The 17639-nt window shown below is 43.8% G+C and overlaps 1 protein-coding gene across 3 annotated transcripts in view; it reads left to right on the top strand.

Moving 5' to 3' along the window:
- Window positions 1–17639, top strand: part of ANKRD44 (ankyrin repeat domain 44) — a 552838-nt gene that overhangs the window by 377104 nt on the left and 158095 nt on the right. For 2 of the 3 annotated variants that reach the window (XM_069983563.1, XM_069983562.1), the window contains exon 15: window positions 12915–13026. The exons of the other annotated variant lie outside the window; for it this stretch is intronic. In XM_069983563.1, coding sequence (XP_069839664.1) covers window positions 12915–13026 — 112 coding nt within the window. The remainder of the gene's footprint in view (window positions 1–12914; window positions 13027–17639) is intronic. 3 annotated transcript variants of the gene reach the window in all.

The following is a 17639-nucleotide window of genomic DNA, read 5'->3' as shown; positions in this document are numbered from 1 at the left end:
GGGGGCCCCATACAGTTTTTTTGCTATGGGGCCCCATGAATCCTAGTTACGCCCTTGGCTGGAACCCAGGTAGAGTTTACAGCTAGAACACAGGCAGGAACACAGACTGGGTATACGGCAGAAACATGGGCAGGGTATAAGGCTGGAACACAGGCAGGGTAAACAAACAGGAAATACAAGCTGGATAAAGGCTGGGGCCACACATTAGGGTGAGCATGCAGAGGCTCCAACAGAGAAGCCAGGGCAAGTGCAATTATTTATACTGATGAGCTACAGAGCAGCATCTAATTAAAGGCGCCCTGACCCTTTAAAGGGAGACAGGGCCCAAAGTGGAGTCAGATGTGATGTCTTCAGGGCTGGAGATATAGATGCAGTGGCAGCCAAAGGTACGGCTGTTGCCGCAGCTGTGATGGTACCGCCACCCTTTGGCCTCGCCCTTATTCTTGCCTTTAGAAATTTGTTCAGTAGATTCTGGTCCAGGACGTTACCCTTAGGCTCTCAGGATCTCTCCACAAGGCTGAAGCACTTTCAGTATACCAAAAAGCATTTCCCCCTAACTATCATTGTCAGAGGTGACTGCTTGTGAAGGAGAGGTTATTGACTTCCTTGAAAAGCGAAAAACAACCACTGGCTTCAAGAGGGAGACGTGTAAAGAATTCAGGTTTTGCATGGTGGGAGGCAGACGGAGTTTGTAAGCAGCAGGTTTGATGCGTTTCAGTACCCTAAATGGTCCAAAAAACCATGGGCCCAACTTGTAGCTCAGAGTCTTCAGACGAACATGTGCACGTGGAATTCAAATTCAGATGGTTATAGAACTCCACCCACAGAAGCAGACTTGACCTGTTGTCCTAGCGAACAGAGACAAAATGGTGGAGATAATTAACCAGGACCTGATTGACTCTCTCAACTAGTCCATTGGACTGAGGGTGGTAGGCCAAAGAAAGTCTAGTTTCACCTGGAGTTGGAAGTAGAGAGTATGCCAGAACTTGGAAACAAATTGAGGTCCCTGCAGTCCATGCAGTCGGAAGATTTGTTGAAGAAAGAGGATGGCAAGTCGAGAAGCAGAAGGCAAACCGTGAAGAGGCACAAAATGGGACATTTTAGAAAACAGGTCTGTAACCACCCAGACGACGGTATTGAAGGTATTGAAGGAAGGTTAGTGACAAAGTTCATGGCTGTATGTGCCCAAGGGCGGTCCTGAATGGGTGAAGTAGACTAGCAGGCTTTAAATGGGAAGCCTTGTTTTCCATGCAGGAGGCCACATAGTCCATGACATCCTTGGACAGGGTCATCCACCAGTAATGTCGGGAGATCAAATGTCCATTTTTTTGGATACCGGGATGCCTGGCAACCAGAGACCTATGGCCCCTCTTCAGTATTCTTCTCCTAAGGGCTGGGAAACATAAGTCTTGCCAGCGGGAACACCCTGAAGAATCGAGGCGGCCACAGGAACTAAGCATGATGTGACGAGGAGTATCCTCTTAACCAAAAACATCAGTGGCCCGTGAGAGAGCATCGGCCTTAATATTTTCTGATGGTCAAAAGTAGATGATGAAGTCAAACCTGGAGAAAAAGAGGGATTATCTAGTTCAGTGATTTTTCAACCTTTTTTGAGCCGCGGCACACTTTTTATACTTAAAAAATCCCGGGGCACACCACCAACCAAAATGGCACAAAATGACACTAAAACAGTACATATTATACATATAGTTAATAATATAGATTCTAAATGTATTTATACTAACTCAGTGGGAAACCTGGGCCTGTTTTCTTCTCCCCCCTGTGCTTCTCTCCTGTGCTTCTCTCCACCATACTTCTCCCCCCTGCTTCTCTCCTGTGCTTCTCTCCCCCATGCTTCTCTCCACCATACTTCTCCCCCCCTACTTCTCTCCTGTGCTTCTCTCCACCATACTTCTCCCCCCTGCTTCTCTCCTGTGCTTCTCTCCCCCGTGCTTCTCTCCTGTGCTTCTCTCCACCAAACTTCTCTCCCCCCTTCTTCTCTCCCCTGTTTCTCCTCCATCCCCAGGTTTCTCTCCCCCATTGTTTTCTCCTGTTTCACAGGGGCACCATAGTTTGGGGAACTTTCCCCGCGGCACACTAGTGTGCCACGGCACACTGGTTGAAAATCACTGATCTAGTTTCCCTGGGATTAAGGCATTGGGCCGTCTGTAAAAATGTTATGGTATGCTTCACCTCTCCAAAAGATAACGAAACTTTTCCAGAGCTAGCTTGATTGCCAGTAACTTACGATCACCTATAGTGCAATTTCTCTTAGCAGGAGAAAATGTAATGGAGAAGAAACTACAGGTACTATCCTTCCCGGGAGAATTATTCTAGATGAGAACCACTCCATCTCCCACCAAAAAGGCATCCACGTCCAAAAAGAATGGCCTGTTAGGGTCTGGGCGAGAAAGAACAGGAGGGCCACAATCGGTGATATCAGGGTGGAGAAGTGTGGGGAAGTGTGAGGTAAACTGCTCGTAATAATTAGTGAAACCAAAGAACCGTTGTATAGCTCATAGACCAACAAGGCCACGGAAGAACTGCTGACAGCTTAGTTGGATCCATCCGTAGACCTTAGTCAGAGATGAAGTCCCAAAGGAAAGGAAGACTGATGGAACATACACTTCTCCAACTTAGCATAGAGGCGATTGACTCTTAAGTGTCCCAGTACTTGACATACATGGGCCACTTAGGTCTGCAGATCTGGCCAATATAGGAGATCTCGGAAGATGTCATTGACAAATTCTTGGAAGACTGCCAGGGCATTGCATAAGCCGAAGGACATCACCAGATATTCAAAATGCCCATCCCTGGTGTTAAAAGCAGTCTTCCATTCATCACCTTCACGTATCCTGATCAGGTTGTATGCCCCCCCCACACATTTAGTTTTGTGAAGATCCAAGCGTCCCCAAGGCAATAGTATAGTTCCGAGATAAGAGGCAGGGGATACCAGTTCTTCACTGTCACCTTGTTGAGACCTCGGTCTCTGGCACCAAGAAAGAATACACTCCTTAAGGGGGCTTAGCGCCAGGTAGATGATCTATGGAGCAATTGTATGGCCGATGCGGAGGTAGCGTATCAGCGTGTTTCTCGGAAAACACATCCGCAAAATTTTGGTACTGAACTGGGAGACCAGGTAGTGGTTTAAAGGAAACCATCAGTGGAGAACAGAGCCCCCCCATGAGGGGTTTGCAGACAGTGACTGAAGCAGTCCGGACCCCAGCATATGAGCTTTCCGGTCTTCCAATCAATGCTAGGAGTGTGGAGCTGCAGCCAAGGGAGCCCCAACAAAATTAACCCCTTAAGGTCAAAGGCAATTTTCGTTTTTGCACTTTTGCTTTTTCCACTTTCTGTTAAAGGCCATAGCACTTGCATTTTTTCACCTAGAGACCCATATGAGCCCTTATTTTTTGCAAAACCAATTGTACTTTGCAATGACAGGCATTATTTTTCCATAACATATGCTGCGAAACCGGAAAAAAATAAATTAAACTGTCAAATTAAAAAAAAAGGAATTTGTTTTGATTTCAGGGAGTTTTGCATTTATGCCGTTCGCCCTATGGTAAAACTGACTTGTTATGCATGTTCCTCAAGTCGTTACGATTACTACGATATGTAACATGTATAACTTTTATTTTATGTGATGGCTTTTAAAAAATTCAAACCATTGTTAACAAAAATATGTTCCTTAAAATCGCTCTATTCCCATGCTTATAGCGCTTTTATCCTTTGGTCTATGGGGCTGTGTGAGGTGTGATTTTTTTGCGCCATGACATGTACTTTCTATTGGTACCTTGATTGCTCATATGCGACTTTTTGATCGCTTTTTATTACATTTTTTCTGGATTTGATGCGACCAAAAATGCACAATTTTGCACTTGGAATTTTTTTGCGCTGATGCCGTTTACCGTGCGAGATCAGGAATGTAATAAATTAATAGTTCGGGCAATTACGCGCGGCGATACTAAATATGTTTATTTATTTATTTATTTATATTTATAAAATGGGAAAAGGGGGGTGATTTGGACTTTTATTAGGGGAGGGGATTTTTATTAATAAAAAAACATTTTTACTTTTATTTTTACATTAACTGGGGGACTTGTATATACACAGAACTGATCTCTGATAGAGATTAATGCTGTGTATATACACAGCAATGATCCATTAGATCAGTGATAGATTGCTATGGCCTGCTGCAGGCCACAGCAATCTATTGCCGAGCCAGGATCAGCGCCATTGCAACACTGAGGTCCGGGCCGCCAGAAGAATGGATCTCCCACTAGACACCAGGGATGTGCGAGCAGAGCCTCTAAATGCACCTGTCAGGTTTGACAGCTGCATTTAGAGGCTTAATTAGCTGGCGCGACAACGGGACCCGCGCCGGCTAATAGAGGTGCTCCCCGGCTGCACATATCAGCCAGGAGCGGCACCGTTCAGAGCAGGGTCCGGGGGTCGCTAAGGGGTTAATGAATAGGAGTAAGGTAATACATAGAAAGCAATCTATTCTTTATGAAGAGCGCACACTTGAAGAGTCACTGGTCTAGGGAGGCGTCAATGAAGTTGCCTGCTGACCCTGAATCCAGGAAAGTGAAGAACTGAAGTTGCTGTCTCAATATATCAAAGACAAGTGTGAAGAGGATGCATGGAGCAACAGAGTCACATTCCTGATGGACCTCCTCCTCTCTCTTAGTGAAACGAATGTAGATCTGGGTAGCCAGATGGATCAAGTTGCTCAAAGAGGATGGTAGGTCCTGGCTGAAAAGCACATCCTTGACTCGACTGGAGAAACCCTTCTTAAAAGTTGCTCAAGTGTTATTCCAGTCAAGTTCTATGGCTAACATGCGGAACTGTACCGCATACTCCCCTGCCACAAGTTAAGGAGGGTGGTCTTTGCAAAAGATGCTCATGCTGGTTCTTCAAATACACTCCGGAACTCCAACAGGAAAGAGTGAAGATTAACTGTTGCTGGATCCCATAGAGGTGTAGCCCAGACCAAGGCCTTCCCTTCCAGGAGGCTGATGAGAAATGCCACCTTAGTATGTTCTGTAGTGAACTGATTGGCCAAAATTTCTATGTGCATGGTGCACTAATAGACAAAGCCCCTGCACAACTTGGAGTCTCCACCATACCTGGACGACAGAGCCAGGCATAGACTTGGACTAAGAGTTGGCACTGCGGGCAGTGGAGAAGACCGAGGGGCAGGAGGAGTCTGTTGAGCCATGTGGAGCTGCTGCAACATGGAGGACAACAGCTGTAACTGCTGGGCAATCTGATGACTCTGCTGGGCATCCACTTTGGCAATCTTGCATACTTCTGGTACCTTGCCGGGATCTATGTTTGGAGCCTAATGTAACGACTGGAATCATGGATCCACTGGACCACCACTAACAATTAAGTAAGCCGCATCAGCAAGCAAAGTCCAGATGGTGGGTTAGACTTGCTGTGGCAGACGATCCCCAGGTCACTACCCCTGACTTGCTAGGGGAGGTGAACGAGGTGCAGTTGGAGACACATAGGCTGATCTGCAGACAGAAACACAGCAGGGGACACGGACAGGAAACACGGCTGGAACACAGGCAGGGTATACGGCTGTAACACAAGCAGGAACACAGGCACAGTATACAAACAGGAAATACAAGCTGGATAAGGCTGGGACCACACACTGGGGTAACATGCAGAGGCTTCAACAGAGAAGCCAGAGCAGGTGCAATTGTTTAGCGTAACTGTCATTTCAGGGTCATTTAGTACAAGCGATTTTAAGAAACTCTGTAATAGGTTTTATATACCAAAATAGTTTCCTTCTGTACTAAAAAAGCTGTTTTCCTAGGTCCACCCTCACTGCAGAAGAAGCAGGATTTCTGTGTCCATTATGTGGCTATGGAGAGGGAAGGGGCTGAGAGGAGTGAGTGAGCATGGAGCAGTCCTGCACAGCACAACATCCTGCAATCTTCTCTCAGAATGTTCTAACTACTGACCTTTCTGACCCCTGAATCCAGCGTTTTAGGTGCCCAGACACAAACACAAACTACAAACAGCTGACCTTCATGTCTCTTCTTCCTGCTAGCTCATCTCCCTAGGCCCCTCCCCCCTCTATAGGGATATAATGGAGACAGCAGAACCCGTCTTCACTGGCTTCTCTGTAATGAAGACGGCTTTGCCTGATAATGCACACATAAGAAGTGAGGGGGGAGGCTGGGTGACAGAAAGAGCCTTTTTTTGCCTAATAAATCCTATTATAGAGTTTCTTAAAATCGCCTATACTACTGTTTTCTGCAATAAAAAATGACAGTTACGCTTGAACGTCCTAGTGTTGCTAGGAGAGTTCAGAGGGGGGTCACGCGGCAACCCTGCTCTGAACTGCCGCAACTGAGGCTATTAGCGGGCATGGTCCGATCACCGTGCCCACTAATTAAGTATTTGGATGCAGCTGTCAAAGTTGATAGCTGCATCTAAATGCTTGCTGTCCCCCATACCTGGTGGTCTAGTGGGGGGATCGCCCCCCCGCTACGCGATCGCGGTGGGGCGATCCCCGCATCTGGAGCCAAAAGCAATAGGACACTGATCACATGGATCTATGCAGTATATCTATACTGCATAGATCTCAATGAGATAGCAGTGTCGTAATGCTAGAAGTCCCCCAGGGAGACTTCTAGTAAGTGTGTAAAAAAAATCCCCTTCCCTAATAAAAGTTTGAATCACCCCCCCTTTCCCCATTTTATAAATAAATAAAATTAAATAAACATATTTGATATCGCCTCGTGCGTATTCGCCTGAAATTATCACATTATTAAATCACATTAAATCACATTCCCGATCCCACACGGTAAATGGTGTAATCGCAAGAAAATTCCAAAGTGCAATCAAAGTGCATCAAATCTAGAAAAATTGTAATAAAAAGCAATCAAAAAGTTGCATATACGCAAACAAGGTACCAAAAAATGGTGCAAAAAATGACACCTCACATAGCCCCATAGACCAAAGGATAAAAGCGTTATAAGCAATGTAATAGAGCAATTTTAAGAAACATATTTTCCTAAAAGGTTTTAATTTATTAAAAGCTGTCAAATGAAATGAAAGTTATACAAGTTACATATCGTTGTAATTGTACTAACTTGAAGAACATGTATAACAAGTTTTACCCTAGAGTGAACAATTGCATTTTTTTTTATTTCACCACACATATAATTTGTTTGTGTTTTCACAGAATATTTTAAGCAAAAATTACATCTGCCTTTTATTTACCATTATCATGAGATAAGAGAAAGGTAATTTTTACGCCAAAGGGCACAAAGGACCTTATACGGATTATAGTAGATAATTGTTAGCTAATCGCTACACTCTCCTTGAGGGCACTTGTTAGTGTGAGGGGGGAACTAGACCATGGTTTCCATATATTGGAAAATCGGTTAAAGGATTGTTTATTTATGGGTATCATCCTCTCATATACAAAAGTTGTATTAATGGCCATTATCACAACCTTTTCTAAATACCCACTGATTGGAGTATTTAAATCCCAGGGCCCGAGGGGAATAATTTTAGCATTATATACTCACCTAATACTGGCTAAAATCCAGGGGATCCCCTTGATGGTAGAAGCTAAGTGGAAAGGGCGTTGTCAGGATGGTATCTTTGCGGAGCGTTATGCGTCCCTCTGCTCGTGCTGTGCGGCCGAGAAGGCGCTGATATTCTCTTATTCTGTTCTGTGTTTTGTTTTGCTGTGTCTGAACACTGGTTTATTTGCTCTCTTTGGGAGACACACCCGACTTCACCTGCTGAGTTCTGTCTGACCATGTCAGGGTTAATATGTGTTTTGGTTCTGCTGTGACTGACAGGTCTTCCTGCCAGTGGATCTGTTTTGTTCTCAGGTGTCTGTGCTTGGAGATCAGGGGGATGGTCCAATGATGTTCTGGATCAGAACCCTGACCTCCTATATAACCTCCTCAGTCTGGGATATCATTGCTGGTAGTTGACTTAGTCTCTGCCTGCTTGTATCTTCTGTGTATTTGCTATTCCTGATCTTTGCCTTATACCTTGACTTCCCTTGCTTGCCGCCTGCCCTTGACCATATTGCCTGGACTTTGACTACGTTTATTGGATATTGATTTTGTACTTTTGCTGCCCGATTGTTGTGACCCGGACGGTTGACTATTCTTCATTGTGTTTGTCTGTCTGTCTGTTTGTCTTGTCTTTGTGTCCCACCTAGCCAGTGCAGGGACCACCGCCAAGTTGCTCGCCGCCATCTTAGGGCGGATTGTAGTAGGTAGAGGACAGTGGGCAGGGCTGAGCTTAGGGCTCACTGTCTTGTCTTGTCCTACTGTCCGGATCCTAACAGAATAACCAGCCATACTTTTTTTTTTTTCTCTCTCCACCTTGCTATGGACCCCATGAAAGCTCTGGTTGAGCAAATGCAAAGTCTCAACCAGCTTGTTCTGGACCTTACGCAACGGGTGCAGCAGGTAGTCTTTCCTGGGCCAAAATGCCATGCTATCTGCTGCTGTTCCCCCAGAACCTCCAGTGTAGCTTCCTGATAGGTTCAAAGGCGAAAGAAAGGCCTTTCGAATCTTCAGAGAGGGATGTAAGTTGTTTTTCAGACTTTGTCCCCGGTCCTCTGGGGATGAGAGCCAGAGAGTGGGCATAGTTATGTCACTCTTACAAGGACCTCCGCAGGAGTGGGCCTTTTCTTTGCCTCCAGATGCCACTGAATTGTCTTCTGTGGATCAGTTTTTCTCTGCATTGGAGTTACTCTATGATGATCCTGACAGGGCAGCAGCAGCTGAGAGGCAGTTGACTACTTTGAGACAGGGCAAGCGACCGGTGGAGGAGTATTGTGCTGAGTTCCGCCAGTGGTGCGTTCCATCCGGATGGAATGATCCTGCACTTAGATGCAAGTTTAAGCAGGGGTTGTCTGATGGCATTAAGGATGCCTGGACAGGGCATCCAGAACCTTCCACCCTTAAGCAGGCCATGAATTTGGCTATTCGTATAGACCGCAGGCTCCGTGACAGACATAGGGAGAGAGTAGACTCTGACTCTTCTAAACAATCCGTCTCCTATTCTGTCAAAACCCCTCTTGTTACCCCTACTATTCCTGAGGACGAGCCCATGCAGCTGGGACTATTAGACGCCAAGACCAGGCGAGAACACCGGAGACACAATGGTCTATGTTACTACTGTGGTGACAGTGGCCATTTCATCAGTTTCTGCCACAAGCGTCCCAAGCGGCAAGAAAACCTGCACCCAGATCATCGGCGTCCAGGTGACTCCCAGGAAGGTCACTTGGGCGCACAGGTACCCTCCGGCGAAATTAATATTTCTAGTTCTGTTGTACCTGATTTGCCTGTATCTGATGCGAATTTAACATGTTGTTCTGCTCGTCCTGTCAGTAAGCCTGTTCTCCATGCCATGGACTCGTCTTCTGATGAATGGGAGTCAGATGGCAATCTTCTAAGTGAGGTTGAGTCCTGTGAGGGTCCTGAGGCCCCTCATAAAAGGGGGGGTACTGTCAGGATGGTATCTTTGCGGAGCGTTATGCGTCCCTCTGCTCGTGCTGTGCGGCCGAGAAGGCGCTGATATTCTCTTATTCTGTTCTGTGTTTTGTTTTGCTGTGTCTGAACACTGGTTTATTTGCTCTCTTTGGGAGACACACCCGACTTCACCTGCTGAGTTCTGTCTGACCATGTCAGGGTTAATCTGTGTTTTGGTTCTGCTGTGACTGACAGGTCTTCCTGCCAGTGGATCTGTTTTGTTCTCAGGTGTCTGAGCTTGGAGATCAGGGGGATGGTCCAATGATGTTCTGGATCAGAACCCTGACCTCCTATATAACCTCCTCAGTCTGGGATATCATTGCTGGTAGTTGACTTAGTCTCTGCCTGCTTGTATCTTCTGTGTATTTGCTATTCCTGATCTTTGCCTTATTCCTTGACTTCCCTTGCTTGCCGCCTGCCCTTGACAATATTGCCTGGACTTTGACTACGTTTATTGGATATTGATTTTGTACTTTTGCTGCCCGATTGTTGTGACCCGGACGGTTGACTATTCTTCATTGTGTTTGTCTGTCTGTCTGTTTGTCTTGTCTTTGTGTCCCACCTAGCCAGTGCAGGGACCACCGCCAAGTTGCTCGCCGCCATCTTAGGGCGGATTGTGGCAAGTAGGTAGAGGACAGTGGGCAGGGCTGAGCTTAGGGCTCACTGTCTTGTCTTGTCCTACTGTCCGGATCCTAACAGGCGTATTCCATCTCTGACCGAAGAAGATTGGAAGGAAGCTATGGCCTCACACATACTGGTTTCACCCGCTGTTAATTAACAAATTAACTCAGCTGTTTACTTTCCACCAGTGCTACTTAACCCTGGTGAGAATGCATAAAATGGGTAGGAGCCCCACAACAAAATGTCATAGGTGCAAACACCCACCGTCTGACCTTCATCAGCTCCTTCTGGGGTGACATATTGGATATACTAGACAAAATACTACAGCAGCCTATTGATCACTCACCCAAATGCTGCCTCCTAGGGATATTGGATATTGACTTATGGACCCATCATTAAATGATATTTATTAGAGAGTGCTATTCTTCGCTATGGATTGGGCTGGTCAATACAGCCATCTCCTATGAAAATATTGTATTTAACCATAGAGGATGCCCCTCTAAGTTCAGTAAGGTGTGGGGAAGTTGGTGCTCCTCGCCTGACACAAATTATACAGCGACCCAATACACAAGTCTACGAGATGCTTTGTTGTCTCGCCATTCATAAGATCTGTCTGACGTTTGCTAACTGGTTAAACTGTGTCTAACACTAGACGGAACAATGGGTATGTTGGGCACATTTTCCTAGATATGGACATAAGAGTACCTTTTTCTGCTACTTAGAGGTTTTGATTTTGGAATTTATGACTTTAGACCACCCATGTTAGGGTGCTGTTCCGATTTGAATATTATGTACGTAATTTTGTAAGTGTCATGACATGGATTTATGTTCTCCTTTATTTGCACTATTCTTTAACGTGTTGTTGTAAACATACAGTATACGTGCAACTTTCAACGTCCTTCTTTCAACGTCCTTCTTATATACCGGTGCCCAAAACTGTACACAGTATTCCATGTGTGGTCTGACTAGTACTGCGCAGGTGCAAAATAGCCTCGAACTCATTGCCGGATCTCCAGCAATGAGTTTGAGGCTTTCTGCACCTGCGCAGTACGGCGCAGACCGGACCCGCTGTACTGCGCATGAGCGGCACAGCAAGAACGTAGGCGTGCTGACGTTGGAGACAGCACGCCTCCGATGACGCCGCCACAATTATGCAGGCTAATCACGCCCAGAGGGGCGTGATTAGCACTGCAGAACGCCCAGGGACCGTGACTACTTGCCCGCAGCTCCCCTCCCAGAAGACTACTTGGGGATAATTTACATACAGGGCGCCAAATTTATAAAGTATGTTTTTGGCTTGTACATTGTAGGGACGGGGGGGTATAAAAGCATGTTTGGGAAGTGTGCTGGGTGCTGCTACAGCACATTCCCATAGCGTTACATGCTTTTTTTTAAGTGATTGGTTCCCTTTAAGTGAGGATGCATGCCATTCTCACTTAACCCCATGCGGGCCGGCTCCAGGTTTTTGCGGGCCCTTGGGCGACAGAGCCTCAGCGGGCCCCTCATCCATCCACACACTATGCACAATCACTTGAGACACCACTAACATACACAAACAAACATTACTGACACAAACACTTACTGACACACACGTTACTTACTGAAACACACACACACACAGGAATTACAGCTCTCTGCCAGGCCGGTCTCCACACTGTATAATTAGGTTGAGGACCTTCCAATCATGTGATCAGGTCCTTTATCCCTCTCTCTGCAGGACACTGGCAGGTCCTGCTCTTTCTCCTGTGTCTTCTGATGTTTAACGCTCACCCTGCACGTCAGTGAGCGGGCTGAACATCAGAACACCAGGCCCCTCTCCCTGTCTGGGCCCCTAGAGGCGCTGGGACCCCAGCACTTGCCCAGGTAAGCCCTGTGCTGACGCCAGCCCTGGTCACAATGTACCCATTCCAGCAAGAAAGGGGGGAGAAGGGGGGTCCTATTGATATCTACCCCAATGTCTTCAGCAGAGCCTGGCACACTGAGATACAAGTTTGCCAGGCTCTGCCTCTTCAAAAATGGAGCTGCTAAACCAGCAGCCGCAGCCAGGACACTGCTACAGCCGCTGATTGGCTGAGCTGACGATGCTCCAGCATGTTTTGTCACCTTAAGATCTCTGCAAACCTAAAGTAGTAATCTTAAAATCATCCTAAAAAATGGAAGCCCCAAAATCCACAAGGTGTGCCTTTATCTCTCAGGGTTTGATTTGAGTCAAGTAGCATACTGGGGCCAGATATAAGATTATTCTAAAAACTACAGAACCAAAATAACATATTATACATTTTGTTTCTCTGTTCATATCTACATCACCTGTACAAATATGATACACGTGCAATGTACACTGTATACTCGATAACGGTATACTACACTCAAGCAAGGATCGTAGTTGAAGCAAAGAAAGTTCAATGACATGTATCGTCACATTTTCCTCCATAGGTGGTCATGGGCTAGGTTCACACACCATCTTTTTTTGGCTATTCGACGGCCTTCTTTTTGGACGTCTTTTGTTTTAAAATAGCATCTGTGATTTCAAAATAACAAACATTATTTGGCCTTAAAATAACGGTTGTCCAAAAAGACGTCCGCCGAACGGCCAAAAACAGATGGTGTGTGAACCTAGCCATGTATAGACAGATGAACTGTTGGCTACAAACAGTTTTTCTGTGCTGAAATCACACTGGACATCTGCAGCAAATTCACCCCTATACTTCATTTGTATTAAGCTGAATAAAACTTATTATCCTAAAAAAATGCATTTTTGTGAAACAGGTGTTTACAGTTTCTTCTTGAAAACAAAGCCAACCCATCAATTTATGACAAAGCTGGGTACAATGCGGTCCACTATGCTGCTGCTTATGGTCACAGAGAATGTTTGACATACGTGAGTAAATTCTTATGATAAATTAAAATGTGGCATACTTTTTTTTTCTAGTATTAATGCATATTAACTATTTTGGCAAAGTCTGTGATAATTGACTTTATTTTATTTTTATTTTATATAAGAGAGAAAAAAACACAATATAAAAACCAAATATACAAATCCCACAAATAAGCGTATACGTTACTACGTGTGTAGAAATAATGTGATAAAAGTTAAATACTAGCTATCATAGGAACAATAGGAATTATATCAAGACTGGCATATCTATATGTCAGTCTTATCTAAATGCCTGCCCCCATATCACACACTGGATTTATTGAAAGGCCCATACAGCAAGCTAGGAGAAAATATATTATGTAAATGGGTATGTAACTGATAGGAAACAGAGGGTGGTTTATTAATCATAAATATGTTAATTAATTAATTCATTATTGATTTTATTAATTTGTTTATTAATGACCTTGTAGAGGGGTTACAGGGAAGAATCTCTATATGTGCAGATTATATTAAACTGGGGAGGAGGATAACATACAGAGGTATTTGGAGAAGGTGGAGGCTTGGGAAAAGAAATGGCAAATGAAGTTTAATGTGGATAAATGTAAGGTTATGCAATCGAGCCGTAGAAAAAAAATAACAGTTATGTACTAAATAATAAAACATTGGGTAAAACTGCTTCCAAAAAGGACCTGGGGGTATTGGTTGTCAGTAAACTCAACTTTAGCAAGCAGTGCCAGGCAGCGGCTGCCAAAGCTAATAAAATCATGGGATGCATCAAAAGAGGCATAGATGCTAAAGATGAGAACATAGCTTTGCCTATTTATAAATAACTGGTCAGACCACACATGGAATATTGTGCACAGTATTAAGCACCTCTATATAAGATGGACAAAGATGAACTGCAGCGGGTGCAGAAGAGGGCAACCAAGGTCATTAGCAGAATGGGTGAGTTACAGTACCAAGACAGATTATTAAGCTTGGGGTATTTAGTTTACAAAAAAAAACGTCTTAGAGATGATCTGATCAAAATGTGCAAATATATGAATGGACAGTTTAAGGGTGTTGTCATTTTTGATTCACTAAATAAGTTCAAAGGTGGATTGGATTCTTTTCTCGATAAATATAATATTACAATGTACTGTGTGTGATCCGTATGGACTCCAACTGCAGTGTAGCCGCCAAGAATACATGTATCAGCATTTAGCCTTAAAAGAGGAACTAGGCAGGGGTGCCCCCTTTCACCAATTTTGTTTGCTCTTTACATTGAACCCCTTTCCCAGTTGTTAAAAAAAAAGATCAACGGATAGAGGGGTTCGGATTAAAAGGCAAAGATAGTAAGGTAATCATGTACGCCGATGATGTGTTGATGTTTATCCGGGATCCAGGCAGTGGCTTGCCAGCGGCGATGAAACAATTCACTTTATTTGGCTCCTATTCTGGGTTTCAAATTAATTGGACCAAGTCAACGCTGTTGGAGTTGGACCAGTCTCAAGCGGAGTCTTTAGATCGTTTGGCCCTCCAGAGAAAGGTAGATTACATTGAGTATCTAGGGGTAAAAGTTGTAGCAAACCCGGAAAGATATGCCTTGTTAAATCTTAAGCCTTATTTGCACAGGTTGGAGAGCAAGATTAATGTTTGGCTGAAACTACCATTGTCAATGTCTGATAGAATAGCTTTAATAAAAATGGTGGTCCAACCTCGGGTTTTATACTATCTTAAAGCGGCACCTGCCTGGATCCCGGATGGCTATTTTGTTCGCTTGGAGGTCCTGCTGGGTAGATTGATTTGGGGAGGAAGGAGATGCAGACTTAGGTACCATACTTTTACTTTACCATCGGATATGGGGGGGTGGTCCCTGCCAGATTTTGGTTTTTATTTTTTTATGTATAAAGTCTTACAGATAAGGCGGAATAACAGGGCACAATGGAGAGAGGTGGTTTTTGGTATGAAGAATTTGAGTTATCACTCGTTGTATGAATTTTTGGAATCCTATAGGTGGTCCCTCCCCGTATACAAGGGATGGAAGACTTTGCGAATGTGGGGTAAGGTATGGTGGAAAATTAAGAAACTCTTGGGTATCACAGGGTATACTTCTTATTCACCATTGTGGGGAAGTTTACAGCTGACACAGTTGGATAAGGTTAGTGATCACTCATTTTGGCACAATCATGGAATCACTCTAATGGAGCATTTATGTAGGGCTGGTTACCTCAAGACGTTTGAGGAAGTTAGGAGAGAATTTGCACTACACGAATCTCACTGGTTAAGGTAAAGACAAGTATTTCACGCATTAAACGCCCAGTTGGGTGGGGAAAGGGTGAGGTTTAAATTTTTTAGTTTTGTTGAAACAGTAGAAGAGATGAGTGGAAATAGGAAAGGGGAACTGAAGAAACTATACACGATTTTCACAGAAAATTTATACACAGATTGGTTTATGAATTGTAAGAAAAAATTAGAATGGGAAGAGGATATAGGGGAGATAACAGAAGTAGAGTGGGATAATATTCTGGGGAATGTTAAGAAATGTAGTATTAATAAAAATCACCAATTAGTACAGTTTAAAATTTTATACCATTTGCATTATCACTTGGCCTTTTTATATAAGGTTGGAGCTAGGGCAGATGATATATGTCCTAAATCTGGTCATATTACGTCCATATGCTATGGAGATGTAATGTAATTCAGCGTTACTGGAGGAAGGTCATTGGATGTATTGCTGAGAAATTGGACATTGTGATACCGTACTGTGCGAAGTATATTATCCTTGGGTTTCAATTGGTATAGAAGGTTATCAGATTTTCCTTCTTAAAGCTCTGCTCTTGACTAGGATAATAATTCTGAGAGCCTGGCTGGACCCTACCCCTCCAGTGTTGGATCAATGGCATAACCTTCTGGGGCAAATACAGAGATATGAAAAGATATTGGCGGGGAATAGGGGTAAACCTAGGAAAAAGTATTTGAAAGTTTGGGGGAAATGGCTTGAGGTTTAGGGTTTCTTTTTTCTCTCTCTCTCTCTCTCTCTCGCCGGTCCTGGGGGGTGGTGGGGGGTGGTAGGGTATTAATTATTAATTACGCTGGAAATTGATACAAGATGTATGTTTTGTGTACGTATGTTCTTGAGCTCCCTGTGAGGAGAATTATGTGTAATTCTTTCTTTTTATGGAAAATAAAATAAATTACAAAAAAAAATTAAAAATACACGTATCAGTCACTAGACAATATGCTAGGATTTGGTGACCATGAATGTAGCTACTGCTTACTGCCACCCCTACAATCCAAGTCCCTGAGGTCAAAAGGCACTGTGTTGCTCTAGTTCATGTTGGCTTCGTACACTAACATTGAGACGCAAGCTCCATGGGAGAAAAGACAAGAGTTCCACAGTACCACTACACAAAAGAGTCTGTCTGATCTAGCAGGTATTGACACTGCTGTCTGAGTACTATCAATCTTAACCCCTTCAGGACCGGGCTAATTTTCATTCTTGCATTTTCGTTTTTTCCTTCACATGTTTAAAAGGCCATAGTGCTTGCATTTTTTCACCTACAGACCCACATGAGCCCCTATTTTTTACGCCACTCTTTGTACTTTACAATGGCACACTTAATTGTTCCATAAAATATGCTGTAAAACCAGAAGAAAATTATTTGTCCAGTAAAATTGAAAAAAAGCAATTTGTTTTCATTTTGGGTGGTTTCCTGTTTATGCCATTCACCCTATGGTTAAACTGACAAGTTATATGTTTCTCACGTCAGTATGATTACAACGATATGTAATTTATATTTTTATATAAATTTTATTAACTTTTATATAAACTTTTATTTTATCTGACTGCTTTTAAAAAATTAAAACCTTTAAAAAAAAAATAAATGTGTTTAAAATTGCTCTATTTCCAGCCTTATAACAGCCTTTGGTCTATGGGGCTGTGTGAGGTGTCATTATTTGCGCCATGATCTGTTCTTTCTATCGGTACTTTGGTTGTACATATGTGACTCTTTGATCCCTTTTTATTACAATTTTTCTGGATTTGATGTGACAAAAATTTTGCACTTGGTGGTTTTTTGCACTTACGCCGTTTACCATGCAAGATCAGGAATGTGATAATTTAATCGTTTGGGCATTTAAGCACGCGGCGATACCAAATATGTTTATTTAGTTTCATTTATAAAATGGGAAAAGGGGGGTGATTCAGACTTTTATTAGGAGATGGGTTTTTTATTAATAAAAAAACTTTTTTTTACTTTGACCTTGAGTCCCCTGGGGGACATTTAGTATTTCTGCAGTGATCTCCCATAGAGATCACTGCAGTATACTTTATGCAGCAGACCAGACACAGTGATTGCCGAGCAGGGATCAGCATCTGTGCGGCGCTGAGACTTAGCTCAGTAAGAAGAAGGAATCTCCCCTCCACGATCGCATCACGGGGGGAGGTCTCCCCACTAGACACCTGGGATAGCGGGAAATCATACATTTAAATGCAGCTGTCAGTTTTGACAGCTGCGTTTAAATCTTTAATTAGCGGGCGCGGGCTACAAATAGCACCCAGGATTGCGGCGGTTCAGAAGTGTCATTTTTTGCACCATGATCGTTTTTTTCTATTGGTACCTTGCTTGTTTATA

Source organism: Dendropsophus ebraccatus, chromosome 9, assembly GCF_027789765.1.
Source record: "Dendropsophus ebraccatus isolate aDenEbr1 chromosome 9, aDenEbr1.pat, whole genome shotgun sequence".
Classification (NCBI taxonomy): Eukaryota; Metazoa; Chordata; class Amphibia; order Anura; family Hylidae; genus Dendropsophus; species Dendropsophus ebraccatus.
Note: the sequence above shows the minus strand (reverse complement) of the source record. Positions and strands in the feature narration are given on the sequence as shown.